Below are 19775 nucleotides of genomic sequence, written 5' to 3'. Positions count from 1 at the left end.
CGGTTTTTAACTTTGTGCTGTAGAATCTTGATTTGTTCCCAAAAACCGCATGGTATAACACAGTGGCCTCTCCGTGCGAAGGTGCGAATCGCACGACGGTTCGCGTTTTGGTACATTTTGGTACCTGTACATTGTTAACTGACAGTTTGTAACCCTTATTACAAAAGGCGTAAAGGCCACCAATGGACAGTTAAAGTGGTAACACACTATCGCACCGCACCGCGACCTTGGTGCGTCGCACCCATAAGTGAGAGCGAGAAACAGATATCTCTTCCTCGCTCTCAATTATGGCTGCGACGCATCAAGTACGCGGTATGGTGCGATAGTGTGTTACCATTGTTGCAGAATGGAGTTTTAGTCTGTATAGCAACATTTAAAAAGTTGTCCTGTCAACTGTCTTCTTGGAAAAATATATCTTTCGTTTAGTACGCACGTTTTGGGTTTTAATTCATTTATTTACTTATTTGGACCCCATGGCCCACGACTTGACCTTTAACATGGTCCTTTTGAGTCGCGAACCGTAAGTAAATAAAATTAAATGCGTAGAAGCGGATTCTAAGAAGCACGAAAAAATTTTCTATCGTCTCGTCGGGCATTGCCGATTTTGAAGGTGCCGCCATTGTGCGGAGCCATCGCAGCGTTCAACGAGCCGGCAGCAAGCGTTCTATAAACGCAACACCACCCACTGCGCAGCGCAGCTATCCTGCGCGCGTGGAACGGAATAAACAAGTAACGTTTTGTTTCAAATCTGTTTGACATTTGTTCTTTTCCAGATATTTTAGTGATTGTGGTGAAAATATATTTTAATTTGGTTTTTCGTGTGCGTGTACGAAAAGTTTCTGTTTTTCATATGCACAAAATTGTGTTTATTTTAAAATGGAAAACGAAGAAGAACGACGTCTATTAGTTACGCGCCGAGGCACGAAGAAAGCTACTTTAACAAGATTAAAGAACAAGATGGAAGCATCTTATATTAATGATAAAGAGATGTTAAAACTGATGATTGAGAGGGCCCAGACGGCGTTCAATGATTATGAAGATCTCTGCGTGCAGATAGGAGATGAGGAAGATCCCATTCCTATTGAAACCACATACTATGAATGTGTTGCAGCGATCCGTCAACGAATTGCAGATTTATCTGAACCTGGACCCACCCCTGCCGTTTTGCCGGCAGCGACGCCTCAAGTTTCGTCAAAAATAAAGTTACCAAATATACAGATACCATCGTTCAATGGTAAATATACTGATTATAGACCTTTTATCGAAATGTTTACTGCGCTTGTGCACAATAATGAAGGGTTTGATAATATACAAAAGTTTTTCTACCTGAGAAGCTTCTTAAAAGCTGAAGCATTTGATTTAGTCAAAAACTTACCTGTCATTGGTCAAAGTTATTCGGAAGCTCTCAGCATTTTAGCTGATAGGTACGATAATAAATATAAAATCATCAATGAGCACATTAATGCTTTGTTTGAGTTGCCTGTGCTAACTAAGTCAAGTCCTAGTGCTTTACGCTCTTTGATTTCAATAACAAAACAGCATTTAGCTGCATTAAAAAACCTTGATGAGGCCATTGAAAAATGGGACAGCGTTCTCATTTGCCTATTAAATAAAAAACTAGACCCGGTAACTAATCGAGAGTATCATTTGCATAGGGATTCCTCAAAACAGCCAACCTTTAATGATTTTTTGAAATTTCTAGAAGGTCGGGCCCTTGCCCTAGAGAACAGTGAGGGACGGGGTGCTCCAGCAAGCTGTGCTGCTGGCAAAGTAGCTCCAGTCAAGGTGACATCATCATCATTTGTCGCTACCAAAGCATCCCAAGGCTGTCTGTACTGTGGTAAGGAACACAAATTATATGCATGCCCTAAATTTGCTCTAGCTTCCATATCGGAACGACTAGATTTTGTTAAGGAAACAAAGCTTTGCAAGATTTGTCTTAACATTCACCCAGGAAAGTGCAAGTTTCATTTTAAATGTAAGGAGTGCAAAGAATCCCACAACTCGATACTTCATGTAAATGAAGAAAAGCCCGCGTCGGTGTCTTTGACTAACATTAATAATCAGACGCTGGTATTGTTGCCAACGGTAAAAGTCAAGGTAGTTTCTAAAAGTGGCAAGGAGATCATAGTTAAAGCAATGCTTGACTGTGCATCTCAGAATTCCTTTATTACAGCAAAGCTGGCAAAGGAACTAGGTTACCCACTCTTGCCAGATTCTACTACAATAACTGGTGTAACTCTAGAAAATAAATCTGTCCAACATAGTTTGCGACTGGATATTTTCTCATGTGTTTATCCATATAAAACACAAGCAAATCTGTTAGTGATAGACAAATTTACTAATGAAATGTTGCCACAAACTGAAATTGATATTTCAAAAATTGAGATCCCTGACAACATAACGTTAGCCGATGACTCCTTCCATATTCCAAGTGAGATAGATATTTTATTGGCTGCAAATATCTTTTTTCAGTGCCTGTTGTCGCAGCCTGAGGAGCTGCGCGATCCTGATGCCGCACCCAGCTTGGTTCACACACAGTTTGGTTACATAGTAGGAGGGGATGTCCCATCTTCTATTCTTAAACGACCTGCTGTTTCTCTTTTCTGTCACGAATGTCAAACCGATGTACGCGATACTATGTCTAATTTTTGGCAAACAGAAAAGGTACCTGAAATATATGCGGAACATACATCTGAGCAACAACAGTGCGAAAAATTGTTCACTGAAACTGTTAAACTTGAGGATAATCAATTCACAGTTTCATTGCCATTAAAAATACCTATCTATGATGTGAACAATACATTGGGGGATTCATTTGGGCTAGCTCTCAAGAGATTTTATAATCTCGAGAAGAGATTTCAGAAGGATCAGAATTTGTATGAAGGTTACAAGGATTTCATACATGAATATCTCGACTTAGGTCATGGATCATATGTTGACATTTCCTCATATGAACTTACTAAAGATCCTGTGTACTTTATGGGACATTCAGCTGTTTTAAGGCCGGATGCAGTAAGTACTAAGCTACGGGTAGTCTTTGATGGATCTATGTTAACGAGTAATAAGATTTCATTGAATAATATTTTAATGAATGGGCCAACTGTTCAACAGGAGCTGTTTGACATACTGTTGTCATTTAGAGTGCACAAATATTTCATTGCTTGTGATATCAGGCGTATGTTCCGAAATATTTTAGTACAGAAAGATCAGCGATCTTTGCAAAATATTCTCTGGCGAGACACTCCTAATGAGTCAATAAAATGTATTCAGCTAAACACAGTTTGCTATGGAATGAAGTCGTCAAGTTATCTTTCGACAAGATGCTTGAACGAGCTGGCTACGAAATTCGAGAGGCAATATCCTCTAGCCAGTTCGGCAATTTTAAACTCTACATATGTAGATGACATCATTCACACAGAGAATAGTTTGGCAAAGATTGTTGACACGCAAACTCAATTGATAGAATTACTTGCTAAAGGTAGTTTTAAACTACATAAATGGGCAGCTAATGACCCTTCAATATTGGCAAATATTCCAGTAGAGCAGCAGGTTGTTGGAGAACTGGAACTGAATAAGGACATCAAAACTTTGGGTTTAAAGTTAGATATTGACTCGGATTCTTTTAAACTTTCATGTCCAGTGTCAAAAAATGTCCCTAAGACAAAAAGACAGATTTTAAGTTACATAAGCCAGTTCTACGACCCTTTAGGTCTAGCTGGACCCGTCTTTGTCCAAGCCAAAATCATCATGCAAAAATTGGCTCAATCTTGTACCGACTGGGACTCGGTGCCCACGCCTATTTTACTAAAAGAATGGCTTGAATTTTACAATGATTTGCAGACAATGAAAGAAATTAAAATAAAACGAAATGTTACTGTTGATGACATTCAGTCTGCTCAGCTAGTAGCATTTGGTGATGCGTCAATTTCTGCATATGGAGCCGCAATTTATTTAAGAGTCACTGACAAGCATGGCAAAGTAACTATGTCACTTCTTTGTTCTAAGAGTCGCATTGCATCTAAAGACAAGAAAATTACTGTGCCACGATTAGAATTAAATGCATCTCTTTTGATGGCAAAATTATGCTTGAGAGCATACAATACTTTAAGCAAGAAAATATCTATTAAAAGTGTGCATCTTTTCAGTGATTCTCAGGTTGTTCTGGCATGGCAAAAAACGGATCCAACAAAACTAAATGCTTATGTGGCTAATAGAGTCAAATTAATTAACGAATATACAAAGGGTTTTCAATGGTTGTATATAAAAACAGACCTCAATCCTTCTGACTGTTTGAGTCGAGGTGTAAAACCTAGCGAGCTACAAGGTAACCAACTGTGGTGGTGCGGGCCGACTAGCATGTCTGATCCAGAGTATAAGTTTACCGATGTTAGTAATGATAATGTACCTGACAACTTACCGGAGATCAAGCATGCTGATAGTTCCAAGCCGGTGTGTATGGCATCATATCAATCGGTTTCTCTTGCAAATGATTTGTTAGATAAGTTTTCTAACATTAATAAGGCAGTTAACGTGCTTGCCTACATACAAAGATTCTGTAAAAATGTACACCCGGGTTCACAAAAGATAAAGCTTAATTTTATTACTTTTAGCGAGGCAACCCAGGCATTGCATATGTTTATAAAGAATGAACAGGAAAGGTTCTTTGACAAAGAGCTGGCCTCTTTGCGAGCAGGTAGGCAGGTTTCGTCGTATTTACTATCTGTCAACCCCTTCATTGATGCTAACGGTATTCTCAGAGTAGGTGGACGTTTGCAACACTCCTCCTTGCCTTATAGCCATAAGCATCAGATAATCTTACCAAAAGAATCTAAGGTAACTTACCTTATTATTGAAAATGAACATTTGAAACTTTTACATGCCGGTCAGAAAGAAGTACTTAGCAATTTAAGTCAACGCTATTATATAGTTAACGGTTTGAGATTGGTAAAAAAGTTTGTGAACAAATGTCTCACATGTTTTAGACTAAAAGGTGTAACAGCAAAACAGCTGATGGGTTCATTGCCCGCTGGTAGAGTCAGCATAGATCGAGTGTTTGCTAAGGTTGGTATAGACTTTGCGGGACCAATCCTGATAAAGCAGTCAAGAGTGAGAAGTGTTGTCACTACTAAAGGTTATATAGCTGTGTATGTGTGCTTTGTTACCAAAGCCATACATTTAGAGTTGGTGTCAGATCTGACCACTGATACATTCTTGGCTAGCTTCAAACGATTTATTGCTAGACGTAATGTTCCAACAGAGGTTTATTGTGACAATGCCGCTACTTTTAAGTCGGCTAGTACTCAGTTGTCTGAGCTATATAAATTAAATAATAATAAATGTCATCAAATTAATGTTCAAAATGTAACTGCAAAATTGGGAACAACATTCCATTTCATACCGAGTTACTCTCCGGTGTTTGGTGGTCTATGGGAGGCCGCAGTAAAAAGTGTTAAATATCATTTGAAAAGAATGTTGGGCTCACATGTTTTAACATATGAATTGTTGTACACGGCACTTGTTCAAATTGAGAGCATTTTGAACTCGAGGCCTTTAACGCCAATGTCATCAGACGTTGAGGACCTCTCCTATTTAACACCTGGGCACTTCTTAACCGGTGCGCCCTTAACTTGCTATCCTGAACAGGATATCACGAACTTACCTGATAATAGATTGAAATTTTGGCGAAAATGTACTGCTCTGCAGCAGCATTTTTGGCGATACTGGTCTAAACAATACCTAAATGTCTTACAAAACCGTCCTAAATGGAAGACGGCATTGCCTAATATTAAAATAGGTGCTCTAGTTATCTTGCGTGAAATAGATACTCCACCTATGACTTGGCCTATGGCTAGGGTTACCAAGGTTTTTCCAGGTCAGGATGGGAAGATAAGAGCCTTAGAAGTAAAAAAGGCTAATGGTAAAGTTCATACAACTTCTATTACTAAAGTGTGTATACTGCCTTTAGATGAATAGGTTGTGTTAAAAAATGTCATAACATTGTATTTTAATATTTTATTTAAGTATTATGGCTAATTGTCCTACTAAATTGAACTGATACTTAATTTATAACTGTAAGTAGGTAGTCATGTACTATGTGTTGATGCTGTTCGCATAGAATTTATAAGATGTTCATTTAGTTCCATAAAATGTGTCTTATATTATGTTTTTACATACTGTTTCATAACTACTTTCATAGCAATCTTGTGAACTTGCTTACATAGCAACTTATTAGTTTTAATAAGAGTTATATTAATTTCAATTTCACAAACCTTAAAAGATTACAGTCCACTCTAGATATTGATCTATGTAATACAAGTATACAAGAAGCTAATGTAAAATGTGATTTAATATTGAATAAGGTATTGATTTGTGCCTAGTTATGTTATTTTCTGTTGGCGGAATATGTTGCAGAATGGAGTTTTAGTCTGTATAGCAACATTTAAAAAGTTGTCCTGTCAACTGTCTTCTTGGAAAAATATATCTTTCGTTTAGTACGCACGTTTTGGGTTTTAATTCATTTATTTACTTATTTGGACCCCATGGCCCACGACTTGACCTTTAACAACCATTATTAAGATGGTTGCTGTTTGTACATTCCGAAACTACGTTGGGTCAAATTTTGGGTGCCACAAATTTCAGAAACAAGATGTAACTTACTTAAAATTACTGTATGACACTTGTACATGTACGTACCTGTATTTGCTCCTGTAGATGCTGTATAACTTCCTGCTTGGCCTCCTCGAGTCGCTTCTCGAACTTGGCGTCCTTTACGACCGTTAGTAGCACACGGTTAGTGCAATCCATGCAAAAGACAGATATTGTATTTACAACCTTGTTGCGTGGGGAGAGGGTTGAGAGTCCGTTCCCAAAATTTTGAGGGCTGCGAGTTTAGTACCAAGTCGAGTTTTAATTTTAACATAAGTCTTGCAAAAATACAAGTACAATAAAAGGCAAATTTATCTATTTATGGGAACTATTGCAGTTGTTTACGGTGTCGTGTTTTGTTAAGCGCGCCATCTTTTGAAACTTATACGCACTTTTTACTCATTTCAAAGTGTGTATGTTTTAAATAACGGACTGATGAAGAATAAGACGGAAATTTAATACTTAAAAAAAAAAGAAATGATAGATTTTCTTGTCATTATATTTGTTATGTATTTTTTTAAAGTTATATATTGAATACTAGCGACCCGCCCCGGCTTCGCACGGGTTAACAAATTATACATAAACCTTCCTCTTGAATCACTCTATTAAACCGCATCAAAATCCGTTGCGTAGTTTTAAAGATCTAAGCATACATAGGGACAGAGACAGCAGGAATCAACTTTGTTTTATACTATGTAAATAAACACGTCATGTCACGTAATATGTCAGTGTCCCACGGAAGTTCTGTTTTAATTAAGTTGTTTGTTTTTGTTCACTTAGTCCTAGGACTCCTAGGCAATAAAACATCAGACAAGGTACTAAACACGGTTTCATATTTATAGATTTAAATGATTAGTATAAAGCAAGCTAGCAAAGTTATTTACTGAAGCAAAATTTTGGGAACCAATCGAATACATCATAGGTGTGTTTGTAGTTGACATGAAAGATTATAAGATCAGTGCTTTGCTCGATGCTACATTTTGTGGAAGTTATTATTAACGGTATCAAGTATATGAGGTGTGCACATTACAGTTTACATAGCTTTACTCGTAAAATATATACAGTTTTTACCGTTTTCAAGCAAAGAGTACCACTGTGTTTGTGCTCAAGGACGAATTGTGTTCTTTACATCAGTAACGTCCTTTTATCAAGCAAATTAAATGGTACATTTTGACTGAGAAAGTCACATACAAAAGCATTCTATATATACAGAATCATTATTCGCAGTATTAGCACGTCTAAGATGTCTTGCAGCGTTTGACATAATTGGGTAGGTACTTTCCTCTACTTAAAATAAATTATTTCACACCGTGCACGAAATATAGCACCAGATAATTATTAGAAAAACATAGATGGCAGTTATTTTTAAATAGTAGGTGAGTTGACCGTGACGTCACTACACACGTTTTCATATAAATTCCATATTAGAAAATCGTTTTGCCAGTTCTAAAAAAGAAGCTGATTTGACTAGTAGGAAAGTAGCCAATCGCGGTAGTTGCGACAAGATGTTGGACAAAGGCAGATACATATATGTTTTTACTAATGTGATACCTTAAAAAGTAGCATTGCTGCAAATATTCTGATCTCTCTGTCCAACCATAATAACTTTTCATGATCAGGTAAAGTAAGATTGGAATGGAAAATGAATTGCCATATCCAAATGACGTATGACAGACACCTTTTGATGACGTTGAAATTTAGAAACCAATCTTCAAATCACCAAATGTTTCACCCATCATGCAAAGTATTGAAAATAAGACAGTAATAAAATACTGGGTAAATCACTTTCATACATTTTTTTTTATTTTGACAGTAAACTAATAAAGAGCATTAAAATACAAATATTGTATTAAATTTCTAAACAATTGTATACAATTGTATTACATGCCTAGGGAGGTTAATTCGTGAATGCTCCAGCACCTCTAGCACAACTTGCACCCGCGAGGATCGCAGGTGTTTGTGGACCGAACCGAAGGTGAGGGCCATAAATATGCGATCTGGGGCTTTACGAATTACCGCCCGTGGTTTGTCTAAAGTTTTACGTCTTGCCTTGGCCGGGAAGTGAGATTTTCTCCTCGCGTAGCGGGGTCTAATCTAGGGTGACGTAAAATATATTTTTGCATTGCTCTTCTTTATACATTATGACTTATGAGCTAGAATGTTAACACACTCATTTTAATGTATTATTTACAACACCAAAATAACTTGGTATAACCCAACTGAATTCAAAACACATTTTAGTTTGGTTATTATTAAAGGCTGATACAGACGGACTGCACCCCGACTGCAACTTGTATGGGAACTGGACGCCGACGTTGCAGTTGGCGTGCAGTTCCCATACAAGTTGCAGTCGGGGTGCAGTCCGTCTGTACCGGCCTTAAATACTACAGAAATATTCTCATAAAAATCTGGACACTGTTTTACAGAACCAGTTGGGTATATAGCCAAGTTGTACTGTTGTATTGCTTACCTTTTCTAGCTCCAAATCTATATCTTGCTGATAGAGCGAGACGTTCGATTCTGTGTTCTCGGCGGTTTGCACGTGCGCTTTTAACTGGTTGATCTGTTGAAAAATAATTATAAATAAATTAGTAATATTATATTATATATTTCTTTAACTTTTATATGTGTACGTGTATAATTTGAATATTGTTTAGAATAACCTGATTTGTGTTTCATATTTCTTCTCGTCGTCTGCAATCTTGCACTAAGTCACAGAATAAATAATAGTACTATATATCGTTTTTTTAGCATTAGAAAAAAGGTAAACAATCTTGATGTGCCTTTTAATTGAAAAACACGTTTTAAAAATAAGTCACGGCAAATATGTAACAATTATTAATCTAATACGATCATTTATATTCTTCTGCTTTCGTAAGTAATAGTTACTAATTTTTTAAAAGCGTTTTTCAATTAAAAGATATGTCAAGATCGCTTACCTTCTTTCTAATGCTAAAAAAACGAACTATAGGTACAGAAGATTCACTCTCTAACAAAACGCGTCTGTTACGATTACGACAGATATGACCGCTAGGTGGCGCAGCCGCCACGTGCGGCCTATGGCTAGCCACCAAAATTGGTGTGGGACGGATGTACTTGTAGGTACTTGTTGCGACGCGACGAAATCGCGGAGCTACGCCTGATTAAGTACAAGTTTTCTGTTTTACCCAATGGTTGACTGGTAGAGAATACCTTAATGCCATTTGTAATTTTGAACACTTTAAACTCTCGCGTTTTGTACACACATTTAATTACACAAACGGGTCTACCGCGATATAGTTTCATTCGGAATTTAAGGTAAAAAAAAGCGGCCAAGTGCGAGTCGGACTCGCCCATGAAGGGTTCCGTATTTAGGCGATTTATGACGTATAAAAAAAAACTACTTACTAGATCTCGTTCAAACCAATTTTCGGTGGAAGTTTACATGGTAATGTACATCATATATTTTTTTTAGTTTTATCATTCTCTTATTTTAGAAGTTACAGGGGGGGGGGGACACACATTTTGCCACTTTGGAAGTGTCTCTCGCGCAAACTATTCAGTTTAGAAAAAAATGACATTAGAAACGTCAATATCATTTTTGAAGACCTATCCATAGATACCCCACACGTATGGGTTTGATGAAAAAAAAATTTTTGAGTTTCAGTTCGAAGTATGGGGAACCCCAAAAATTTATTGTTTTTTTTCTATTTTTGTGTGAAAATCTTAATGCGGTTCACAGAATACATCTACTTACCAAGTTTCAACAGTATAGTTCTTATAGTTTCGGAGAAAAGTGGCTGTGACATACGGACGGACAGACAGACGGACAGACAGACAGACGAGACGAATCTATAAGGGTTCCGTTTTTTGCCATTTGGCTACGGAACCCTAACAATGAAACTGTACCGCGGTAGACCCGTTTGTGTAGTTAAATAGATGTACTGACCTGTTCTTGTAAAGCAGTGACGGTGAGTCGGTACTGATCTTGCATCTCTTTCACTAGCGCCGCGTGCTCAGCCTTTACATCCTCTAGTTGTTGTATGTCTGCCCGTCTGTTCGCCTGCTTCACCGCGAACTCTAGCGGCGGCATCTGGAAGTAGGAGATAGTCCGATTAGAAAATGGTTCATAGCCTCTAGCCGCCCATACGTCAAACCTTGCCAAGCAAAATTAAATTCTATTTTGTCAACACAAAGTTCAAATTAGAATGGAACAGGAGACCTTTTTATAGGTCTCTGGGCAGCTAGAGGATAGATAAGACCTAGCTAGATCAATTTTAAGTCCCCGAAAAACCCCATGTAGCAGATTTCATTGAAATCGATAGAGCCGATTCCGAGATTCCCGAAATATATAAAGGGTACACGGAAAGAACATGGTTTAGTCACTTTAGTAACTTTTTGAGTAATCGCGATTTTAAAATTTGAAACAATGTCAAAATGTAGGTATGTTAACTCCGTGACTCCGTTTTTAACTAAAAAAAAACGTTGTGTTACATATATTATACAGTGTTAGCAAAAAACAGAACTAATAGTTCATTAAAAGCTCTACATTTTGAGATAAAAATCTCCTTTTCCGAAAAAAGTGACTAGACATGTTCTTTCCGTGTACCCTTCATACATATAAATATATATACAAGAATTACTCGTAAAAGGGTTAAGATAAGATTTTGGCACGCGAACTGCGAGCAAAGTGTCTCCGCTCCAGGTTGGGTAAAAATGGCATTTAACAGTAATTGTGTAAGGCCTGACAGGACGCTCGAGTTGTGCGTGCAGCGGGGCGGGGCGTGCGGCGTGCATGGTAAACAAATGCGCACGTATAGGAGCGGCCTTAGTGCACGCTGCTCACGTCACGCGTGAGCCCACAGCCACGCCGCACGCCCCGCCGAGCGAGCGTCCACTCAGGCCTTACACTAGTATACCTCGCTGGTGAGCGACGGCAGGTCGGCGCTCCTGGTCCTCCTGCGCAGTCCGTCGCCCGCCTCGTTGGGCGCCTCCAGCGACGACGCGGACTGCGGCGACGCGCACAAGCGCCCGCGGTACACCTCCTCCGAGTAGCTATCACAGTTAACCACTTACTAATCAATAAATCGTCACATGGTGTTCACAATAGTTGAGCGCGCACTCGATCGTCTTGACAATAGAGGCGTGTTCAGATATTTGTGAGCACCTTGGCCGCTCCGATATATCTGATGACTGTACTTTCGATACTGAACGACCTTAATATTTAAGCAAGAAGGATCAAATTGTTATAACATGCTTCAAATTGTTATGTTACTCTTCGAAGGCCGCAAAAATATTTGACATGCTCTTATGGCTCTACAAATAAAATCGTGTCAGATATTTTTGCGGCATTCGTTGTGTAAAATATTATTGCAGGTGACTGTACACATCATTTCGTGTCCCGATCCGCGCATAGCGCATACAAATAGCTAATTAAGTAACATTTTAAAACCATACAAAGCTACCGTTTTACTATTTAAGTCAGCAGTATACTAATTTAAATAATAATGAGTAAGTAATCGATAGAATTCCTCACCTTCTTTCCAGCATTGGCCTTGGCAGAAAAAAAGAAACATTAATTATAATTTCCAAGCAAGTAATTTAGAACACCTAGGTTTTATTTATTAAACCTAACTCCTAACTGGGGTTAAACCTTGGTTTAAAAATAACCTGCCCTTGAAGTACAAAATTACACGCGGTTTTGAACTTTGGACCTTCGTGATTAGAATTGTATTTCTTTAACTGAAGCGATAGGGAGACACATTTTATGACCGAGTTGTAGAAAAGCGTGATATTAGATCAATATGTATGTATTGCCGTTGGTAACTAAGCAGATTACATAATAATGAGCATAGGATTGCATGAAGGCACTATTGGATATAATTTTTATTGCATTTGGGTACTTTAATGATTAGCTATACTATCTATAGGTACATTTTTTGTCTATAGGTACGTTATACGTTGTACGATTTTGAACCGCTATTGACATGCAATACTTTTAACTCGTATTTCATGGTGATATTCACTACGAATCATTAGTATGCCATTATCTATCATTAATATTTCAAAATATCTTTTGTTTTGAAGTTCAATAAATAACTACCAACAACAAATTAGGGGAGATCTTCGTCATGTAGGTACATTTTTTACAGAATTATTCAAAATGTGTGTGACAGGTATACTGCACTTTATAACTTCAGCAAGTGTATAAAAAGACAAACATACCTTCTCTCCATGTCCGAGCATTTCTTCTCGAAATACATCCTGAGATTCTCCATCTCTTTCTCATGTTTGCGGTCGAGCTCCTCTCTCAACTCTTCAATATCAGCATCACCAGCTTTGACAGAAGCTAGCAGCTCCCTCAAACGCCTCGTCTCCACATTGAAAGCATGCTTGTCCTGTCGTAACTGTGTCTCTAATTCTTTAACATCAGTATCAGATTCTATCCTAATCCGAGCTATTTCATCACATAAAACTTGAATAAGACTCTCTCTGATCTTATTCCTTAAATTCTCTTCAATACTCTCATCAAACTTATTTATAACTTCATTTAACTTAGTTTCAAAACCTTGGAAATCATCTGAATCAGATTTCAAGTCGGACTTCGAATAGTTGACCGTCATTTCTTCTCGATCATTATCTTTTTCTCCATTTGAGCTTTTAGCTGATGAACCGCTACTCATTAAAGCTGAATAATACTTAGTGTCTTCTTTGAGCATGCTTTCGTATTTAGCATAGTCTGACAGGTGTTGTTTAATGGTGTCATGTTCAGAGTTTTCCCGCTGAGTCATCTCATGGCAAAGGTGTTGGTTCTCGAGGGCCAGAGCGTCCCGTTCGCGGATCGAGCGCTGTAAGGTAACGGTGAGTTCCTCGATTAGTGCGTCTCGCTTCGTGATAGCTGACTCCAAATGCACAAGCTGAAAGGACAGAAGCGTTCATTGACACGGAAGCATGCAACATCGACACACATTTACTGGTTATGACCAAAAGTCACTAGCAATTGTTTTTACCACCACAGTTTTATCTTCACATGTTTCAATTCTACCATCCAACCATATTGCGAATGAGTAAAGTTAAGTTGACTAGAATTTTAAACGTAAGAATTAATTACAGGCAGTATAGTGAGTTTTGGCTGTCATGTCAACAGATGACCCTCTCTCCTCTTTAGACCTGGAGATACAATTCGAATCTGACTTCTAATAATAATGATTAACCGAGGATTCAAATACTGAATCTGGGTCTTATGAGGATAGAGCAATGGCATTGGATTTTAATGAATGATTAGGTACACATATTTCAAATGCCATAAAGGTTTATCCTAAAAAACAGAGGTGTAGGGTTGGAGCCGGTCTACCTAGCTTTATTTGACGTTCATAAGCGCATTGTAATTATGCCTACTTGAATAAACTATCTTTTATCTTATCTTAAAAGCAAGTCATTCTCTTAAAACCTTACCTTTCTCAATTTCATACATTATTTATTTTAAATTACTTATAATCATTGATGATCAAATAAAGTAGGTGCACTCGAAATACCCACGTTATACAGTTAAATTAATGAAAATATAATTTAAAAATTAAGAAAAAAATTACTCTTTTAAACTTTCAGATCCCATGTACTGTGCCTACTTGCCTAGGTATTAAGTAATATACAAAGTGAACATCATTTGTAACCACATAGAACACTCTTCTACTTTATGCGTATCTAAAGCTGTGTGTAAAGTTATTATGTATAATGGAATATGTTATTTTCCAGTTTATCATGTGTTTGATAAACTAGGGATGAAGCGGACTACCTTAGAGCGTATTCTTAATATAAAGCTATCCGATCAATCGTGGTTACAAGCGTCTCTACCCGTTCGGTACGGCGGGCTGGGCTTACGCAAAATCTCTAGCGTTTCACTGCCGGCATTTCTATCGTCCGTCCATAGCTCTGCTGATCTTGTAGGAAAAATCCTAAGGGTTTTACCCACAAACTATGAGATCACAGGCTTGGGCGATGCTAGAAATGCCTGGCTGTCTGCATGCCCGGGAATTGACCCTCCATATAATCTAAAATCACAGAGGAGCTGGGATGATGCTTTATCGAAATTAACATATACCACATGTTTAGATAACAGCGAAGGAGCTGAACGCGCTCGTTTGATCGCAGTTGGTTGTAGGGACGCTGGCCACTGGCTCAACGCATATCCCTCACCCAATACTGGCACTCATCTAGACGGAAACACCCTCCGTGTGGCAGTTGGTCTACGCCTGGGGGTTCCAATCTGTGCGCCGCATATATGCCACTGTGGGAGTGATGTGGATCAGATGGGGCGTCATGGTCTGTCTTGCCAGCGAAGCGCGGGGCGATTGTCTCGTCACGCCGCGCTCAATGACATTATCCGCCGGTCTCTTGTCACCGTCAACGTGCCTGCGATACTCGAGCCGGCCGGTATAGCTCGGGACGATGGCAAGAGACCTGATGGTATGTCGCTGATTCCGTGGAGGATGGGACGAGTGTTGATGTGGGACGCGACCTGCGTGGACACACTGGCACCGTCTCACCTTCACGGTACTACCAAGAAAGCGGGTGCTGCTGCCGAAGCTGCCGAGACCCTCAAGAGGCGGAAATACGGGGGTCTCGACGCCAATTACAACTTTATTCCTTTCGGTGTTGAGACTCTCGGTCCGTGGGGTCCGGGAGTTCAAAATCTATTTACATATTTGGCCAAACGGCTGGTTGAGGTCACTGGGGACAAAAGAGCTGGCAGCTTCCTCGCTCAACGAATAAGCGTTGCAATTCAGCGAGGAAATGCTGCCAGTATCTTTGGTACTATGCCCCAGGGGCCCTCTTTAGATATAGATTTTTAGTTTTCCTTTTTTAAGTAGTAGTTTTAGTTTTGTAGGTAGTTTTAATTTTATTTAGGTTACTTTATGTTGTTTATATTTCTTGATAAATATATTTATATATTTTGATTCATTCTCTAAAAAGGAATAAATGGGATGAAGCTAAAACATGTAAAGTCACATTTAAAGGTTCTTCATTTTTGAACCTTACTTAATAACAATAAACAAATTCTATTCTATTCTATTCTATAAAATTATTATAGAATCGAAAAGTAAGAAGCCGTGGAGAATCCTTTAAATTCCCTGAATATACTTATGTACATTCAGGGAATTTATTCGGATATTATTATCCCTATGGTATAAAATTGCAAAGTTAATATACCTTTTATCTGTATAAAGTGTTGGTTAATCATAATAAAATTAAGTTACAAACCTTGGTTAGATCTATGACTATAGTTATTCAAATTTACCCATGGGTTACATGCAGAATAATGTGAATTAGCTTTTTTACAAATCTGACATAATATATCTTTTATACTATAGTTCGATTTATTTAGCATTAAAAAGAACTTGAAAGAAGGTAAGCGATTTTGACATGTCTTTTAATTGAAAAACACTTTTTAAAAATCAATAACTATTACTTATGAAAGCAGAAGACTATAAAAGATCGTATTAGATTCATAATTGTTACATATTTACCGTAACTTATTTTTAAAATGTGTTTTTCAATTAAAAGACACATCAAGATTGTTTACCTTATTTCTAATGCTAAAAAAAACGAACAATATACTGCAGTAAATAAATTCACATTTTCCATTCTGTTATTTTTTTTACAAAATTGATGCAATTTCTCAGTTAATACTGGTCAATAGATGTACAAAGGTCATGTACATCTATTTCTCATTTGACCTGTACTTTTCTCTTTATTTGGGAAAGACATATATGTATTATGTAAAATGAATATGGTCAACCCTGTCATTTAAGATTAACCCAAAACCTATTTTATTTACCCATACTTTTATCCCAACTAACTACAACATAGACACATTTAAACACACACAAATTTATTAAGACAATTCCACATCAACATGGCGTGACTTTTTCGCAAATAAAAAAGTGTACATATGGCAAGCCAACTGTTTAAGCAGGAGCAAAGCACAGAATATAAAAACACCCAAGTGCAAGAATAGTACAACCAACTGTTCTTGCAAATCCCATACCTTAGCTTGGAACTCTTCGCATATCGTCTTGTAGTCTGTCGTCATTGTGCTAAAAGACATGGTGTCACCCAACGACTTTGGCTGCGGCATACTGGGCATAGACTCATCCTGCAACTTCTCTTTCGTATCATCTATAACAACCTCCTCTACTAACAAGTCGCTTTGCTCAATTTTGTCTATACTTGACAAACTGTCTTTCTCCATTTCCACTTGAGATTCCTTCTCATCAAATAACTCCTCAACCTTCATTTCCCCGGCACCGACAAGGAAAGGGGACATAAGGGTCTGGAATACTGGTAAGGGCTGAATTTCTTCGTCGACTAAGTGACTACCTTCCGGAGGAGGCCCAAAGATAATCTTGGCAGCCGAGAGAGGAAATTTAGGGGCACCGTGACCTCTGATATCTAACTTTATAATCTCTTCTGAGTCTGAACTTGCTTGTTTTAGTGAATCTTCTCCTACAGACAATGATAATGGCGGTGACACAGAAGAATGACTATGCTTTTCAACCTCTTTTTCATCCTCAGATGCATTTGACTTAGGATATGTCTCCTCATTAAGCGAGTCAAGATATTTGTCACTTCGTGGAGATTCTTGTGTTTTTTCATGTTGAGATCTCTCTTCAGCCTGTGGTGTTTCATGAGTGTCTTTGGATACGGATTCAGATGCTAAATTCACTGGACTTTCTTCACTTATGTGATGAATGTCTGTTGATTTGGGCTCAGGCCATGAGGTGCTTTTGCTGGGGTCTTGTGTGCTAGGGTTGTCACTAGGGGAGGGAACAGGCATGTTTAAAGAGCTATTGCGGGAGGGATCTGTGTCATGCTGTCCAACTTGGAGCAGCCCTGACTGCGTCGCGCCGGCGTTATCCGACTCAGTAATGGAATACTCCAGTTTGGAGGGAATGTGTTCCGATATAGACTCCGTTTGACTGTCATCTTCTTTAATGAGTGGAGTTCCTGTTTCATCGTGTGGCGTATCTATTTGAGATGCTTCTGTATCGGTTACCGCGGTCCCTTCCGCGGGAATCTGTTGAGAATGTACGACATCCGGAAGAACGTTCTAAAAATAAATCAAAAATAAAATCAATGGGGCGAGCTGATTTATGACCATCGGTGGTGAATACTTGAATGAAACCTGCGTAATAACAGCTTTCTGGGATTCGCGGCTCGATAACGGAGAGTAGGTCGGCCTAGAACAGGTAGGGCACCGCGGCGATGCATTTTCTGAACTATTTTTAACGTATCGACGAATATAAACCTACAACGCGATAGTTTGATACGCTTTCACGGGTACGATCGAGAGCAAAATTATATCGATTGCATGCAACGCTTACCTTGGATTCTGCTGTGAGCGGTGGAATCTTGTGAATATCACCCATAATTTAACATATTCATATTATTTAACAATTGAAAATTTCATTTTCTTCACTAAAATTGGTTGTCAAGACGACGTTTCATTCAAATAAAATACAAACGAACCATTATAAAAAAAAAAAACAAATTCTGCGTTTTGTTTCTGCTATTTCACCAACATACTAACGTCAAAGAATATTACCTTTAGTTATTTACTTTATACCATTAAAACCCTGGAAACATTTTTATTTAGGGTTCTCGTTATTGTTAAATGGTATTCTTAAAAATGTTTTTGGGATAACTTACCTGTTCTAGATTTTGAAAACGTATTCTGACAATCCTTAGCTGAAGCATTTAACAAAACGCTTTTCCCACCAAATTCTTTACAAGTTTGAATTTACCTACAGTTTTTTTAACGCAATATAATTATTAAATAAAAAATATATTTGAATATTTGAAAAAACTACAACTTCTTCAAGCGACTAAGTCTAGGGTTTATCGTAATATAATAACAGTTATAGGAAACCACTGTCGACTCACTGAAACTACCTAACTAACAATACAAATCAAATAACTTGCACGAGTTCACATTTTATTAAATTAGCAGTACATAAGTAGGTACTAGTGACCTACTTTCATTTGTAATCTGCCTTGGATGCACACAATATTCTATTTATATTGGCGCAACAATCGCTACTTTAGCGCCAAGAGTTTCACCTAAACGGCAATTTGAATAAGAAATATTTTTCTTATTTTGTTCGACTATTATAGGTATTATAATTAAGTAGCTAATCATATTTTTGGTGTAGCCTAAAGTATATTTGGCACAGCAACTTTGTCAGTAGAAAAAACACGGCATATTAAAAGTATGTAGGCGCAAAGTAGAAAATTTGAAATTCCTGCCTTTTTCTACTGATAAATTGGGTGTGTTTGAGTAGGTATAGGGGATCTATATCTGAATCCCTAAAGTCTTTTCTTCTATCTTTGCATTCCCTAATATTGTTTGTCATAATGATCAGTTGTCCTAACTAGGGCTTGCAATTCGAATATTCGAATATTCGAATTTGACGAATATTCGACCTGTTTTGATATTCGAATATTCGGCCGCTCAGGTTTCGAATATTCGAATTTTTTTTATTACTATAAAAAAAAATCTATGTCATCCGCTGTAGTTACAGTTTTTGTATGTTTTCCGGGTATTTACAGTGAATGAGGAACGGTAGGTACCCAAATACGAAGGAAATAATATTTTTACTGTATTCCTCTCGATAGACTTCGTGAACACAGTGAAACCTAACTCAATTTAAAAGAAAACCAAATCAAAAAGTATGTTATTTTTAAGGTGCGTAAGTTAAAGGGTCATTCTGTTTATTCAGTACAAGCGTACGTTAAGCGAATTTTTGAAGTCTAAACCTTGCCACTTATCGCAATTCTCAAATTTAATCATACCAAACCTGCCCAACTTGGTAATCTAACCATGCACCTTTAGCTGACGAATAATCCACCCAGTACTCAACTAACTTTTTCCCTTAAATATTCCAATATTATATAATTAGCCGACCATTAGGAATAATAACTTGCCAAAACAAATAAAGTCAATAAAGATTCAAAATACAATGAAATTAAAGGCCTTTTTACAGGCCTCTGAGTGATTACAAGTTAATTTAAATCGGAAAATAATTACCTACTAAAAAAAATATCTTACATACCTAGTGTTTGGATGGTTAAAGTTATATTATTTCACG

At 37.7% G+C, this 19775-nt stretch overlaps 2 protein-coding genes across 2 annotated transcripts in view; one reads left to right on the top strand and one right to left on the bottom strand.

The window, feature by feature from the left end:
• LOC134654296 (227 kDa spindle- and centromere-associated protein-like) overlaps positions 1-18146 on the bottom strand; it is a 108237-nt gene extending 90091 nt beyond the window's left edge. The window contains exons 1-7 of the mRNA XM_063509762.1: positions 18012-18146; positions 16676-17737; positions 12853-13544; positions 11547-11682; positions 10577-10720; positions 9119-9211; positions 6697-6768 (exon numbers count right to left, since the gene is read on the bottom strand). Of these exons, the coding sequence (XP_063365832.1) occupies positions 6697-6768; positions 9119-9211; positions 10577-10720; positions 11547-11682; positions 12853-13544; positions 16676-17737; positions 18012-18056 (2244 nt within the window). The 5' untranslated portion in view covers positions 18057-18146. The remainder of the gene's footprint in view (positions 1-6696; positions 6769-9118; positions 9212-10576; positions 10721-11546; positions 11683-12852; positions 13545-16675; positions 17738-18011) is intronic.
• On the top strand, positions 1730-5036 carry LOC134654271 (uncharacterized). The gene is made up of 4 exons (XM_063509736.1): positions 1730-1840; positions 2476-3916; positions 4274-4452; positions 4986-5036. Exons 2-4 carry the CDS (start codon positions 2641-2643, stop codon positions 5034-5036), a joined length of 1506 nt encoding a protein of 501 aa, XP_063365806.1. The 5' UTR covers positions 1730-1840; positions 2476-2640.
• Positions 18147-19775: the final 1629 nt, after the last annotated feature.

This window comes from Cydia amplana, chromosome 14 (assembly GCF_948474715.1).
Source record: "Cydia amplana chromosome 14, ilCydAmpl1.1, whole genome shotgun sequence".
In the NCBI taxonomy this organism is placed as follows: domain Eukaryota; kingdom Metazoa; phylum Arthropoda; class Insecta; order Lepidoptera; family Tortricidae; genus Cydia; species Cydia amplana.
The sequence above is the reverse complement of the archived record's forward strand: the minus strand, read 5'-3'. Positions and strand labels throughout refer to the sequence as shown.

Bases quoted from the DNA above. Each gene is read 5' to 3' on its own strand.
- LOC134654271 (XM_063509736.1), top strand. From the start codon at position 2,641: ATGTCTAATTTTTGGCAAACAGAAAAGGTACCTGAAATATATGCGGAA. The intron at 3,917-4,273 runs GTGATGCGTCAA...ATATAAAAACAG, and splicing joins TGCTCAGCTAGTAGCATTTG to ACCTCAATCCTTCTGACTGT. The intron at 4,453-4,985 runs GTGTGTATGGCA...CACATGTTTTAG, and splicing joins ATGCTGATAGTTCCAAGCCG to ACTAAAAGGTGTAACAGCAA.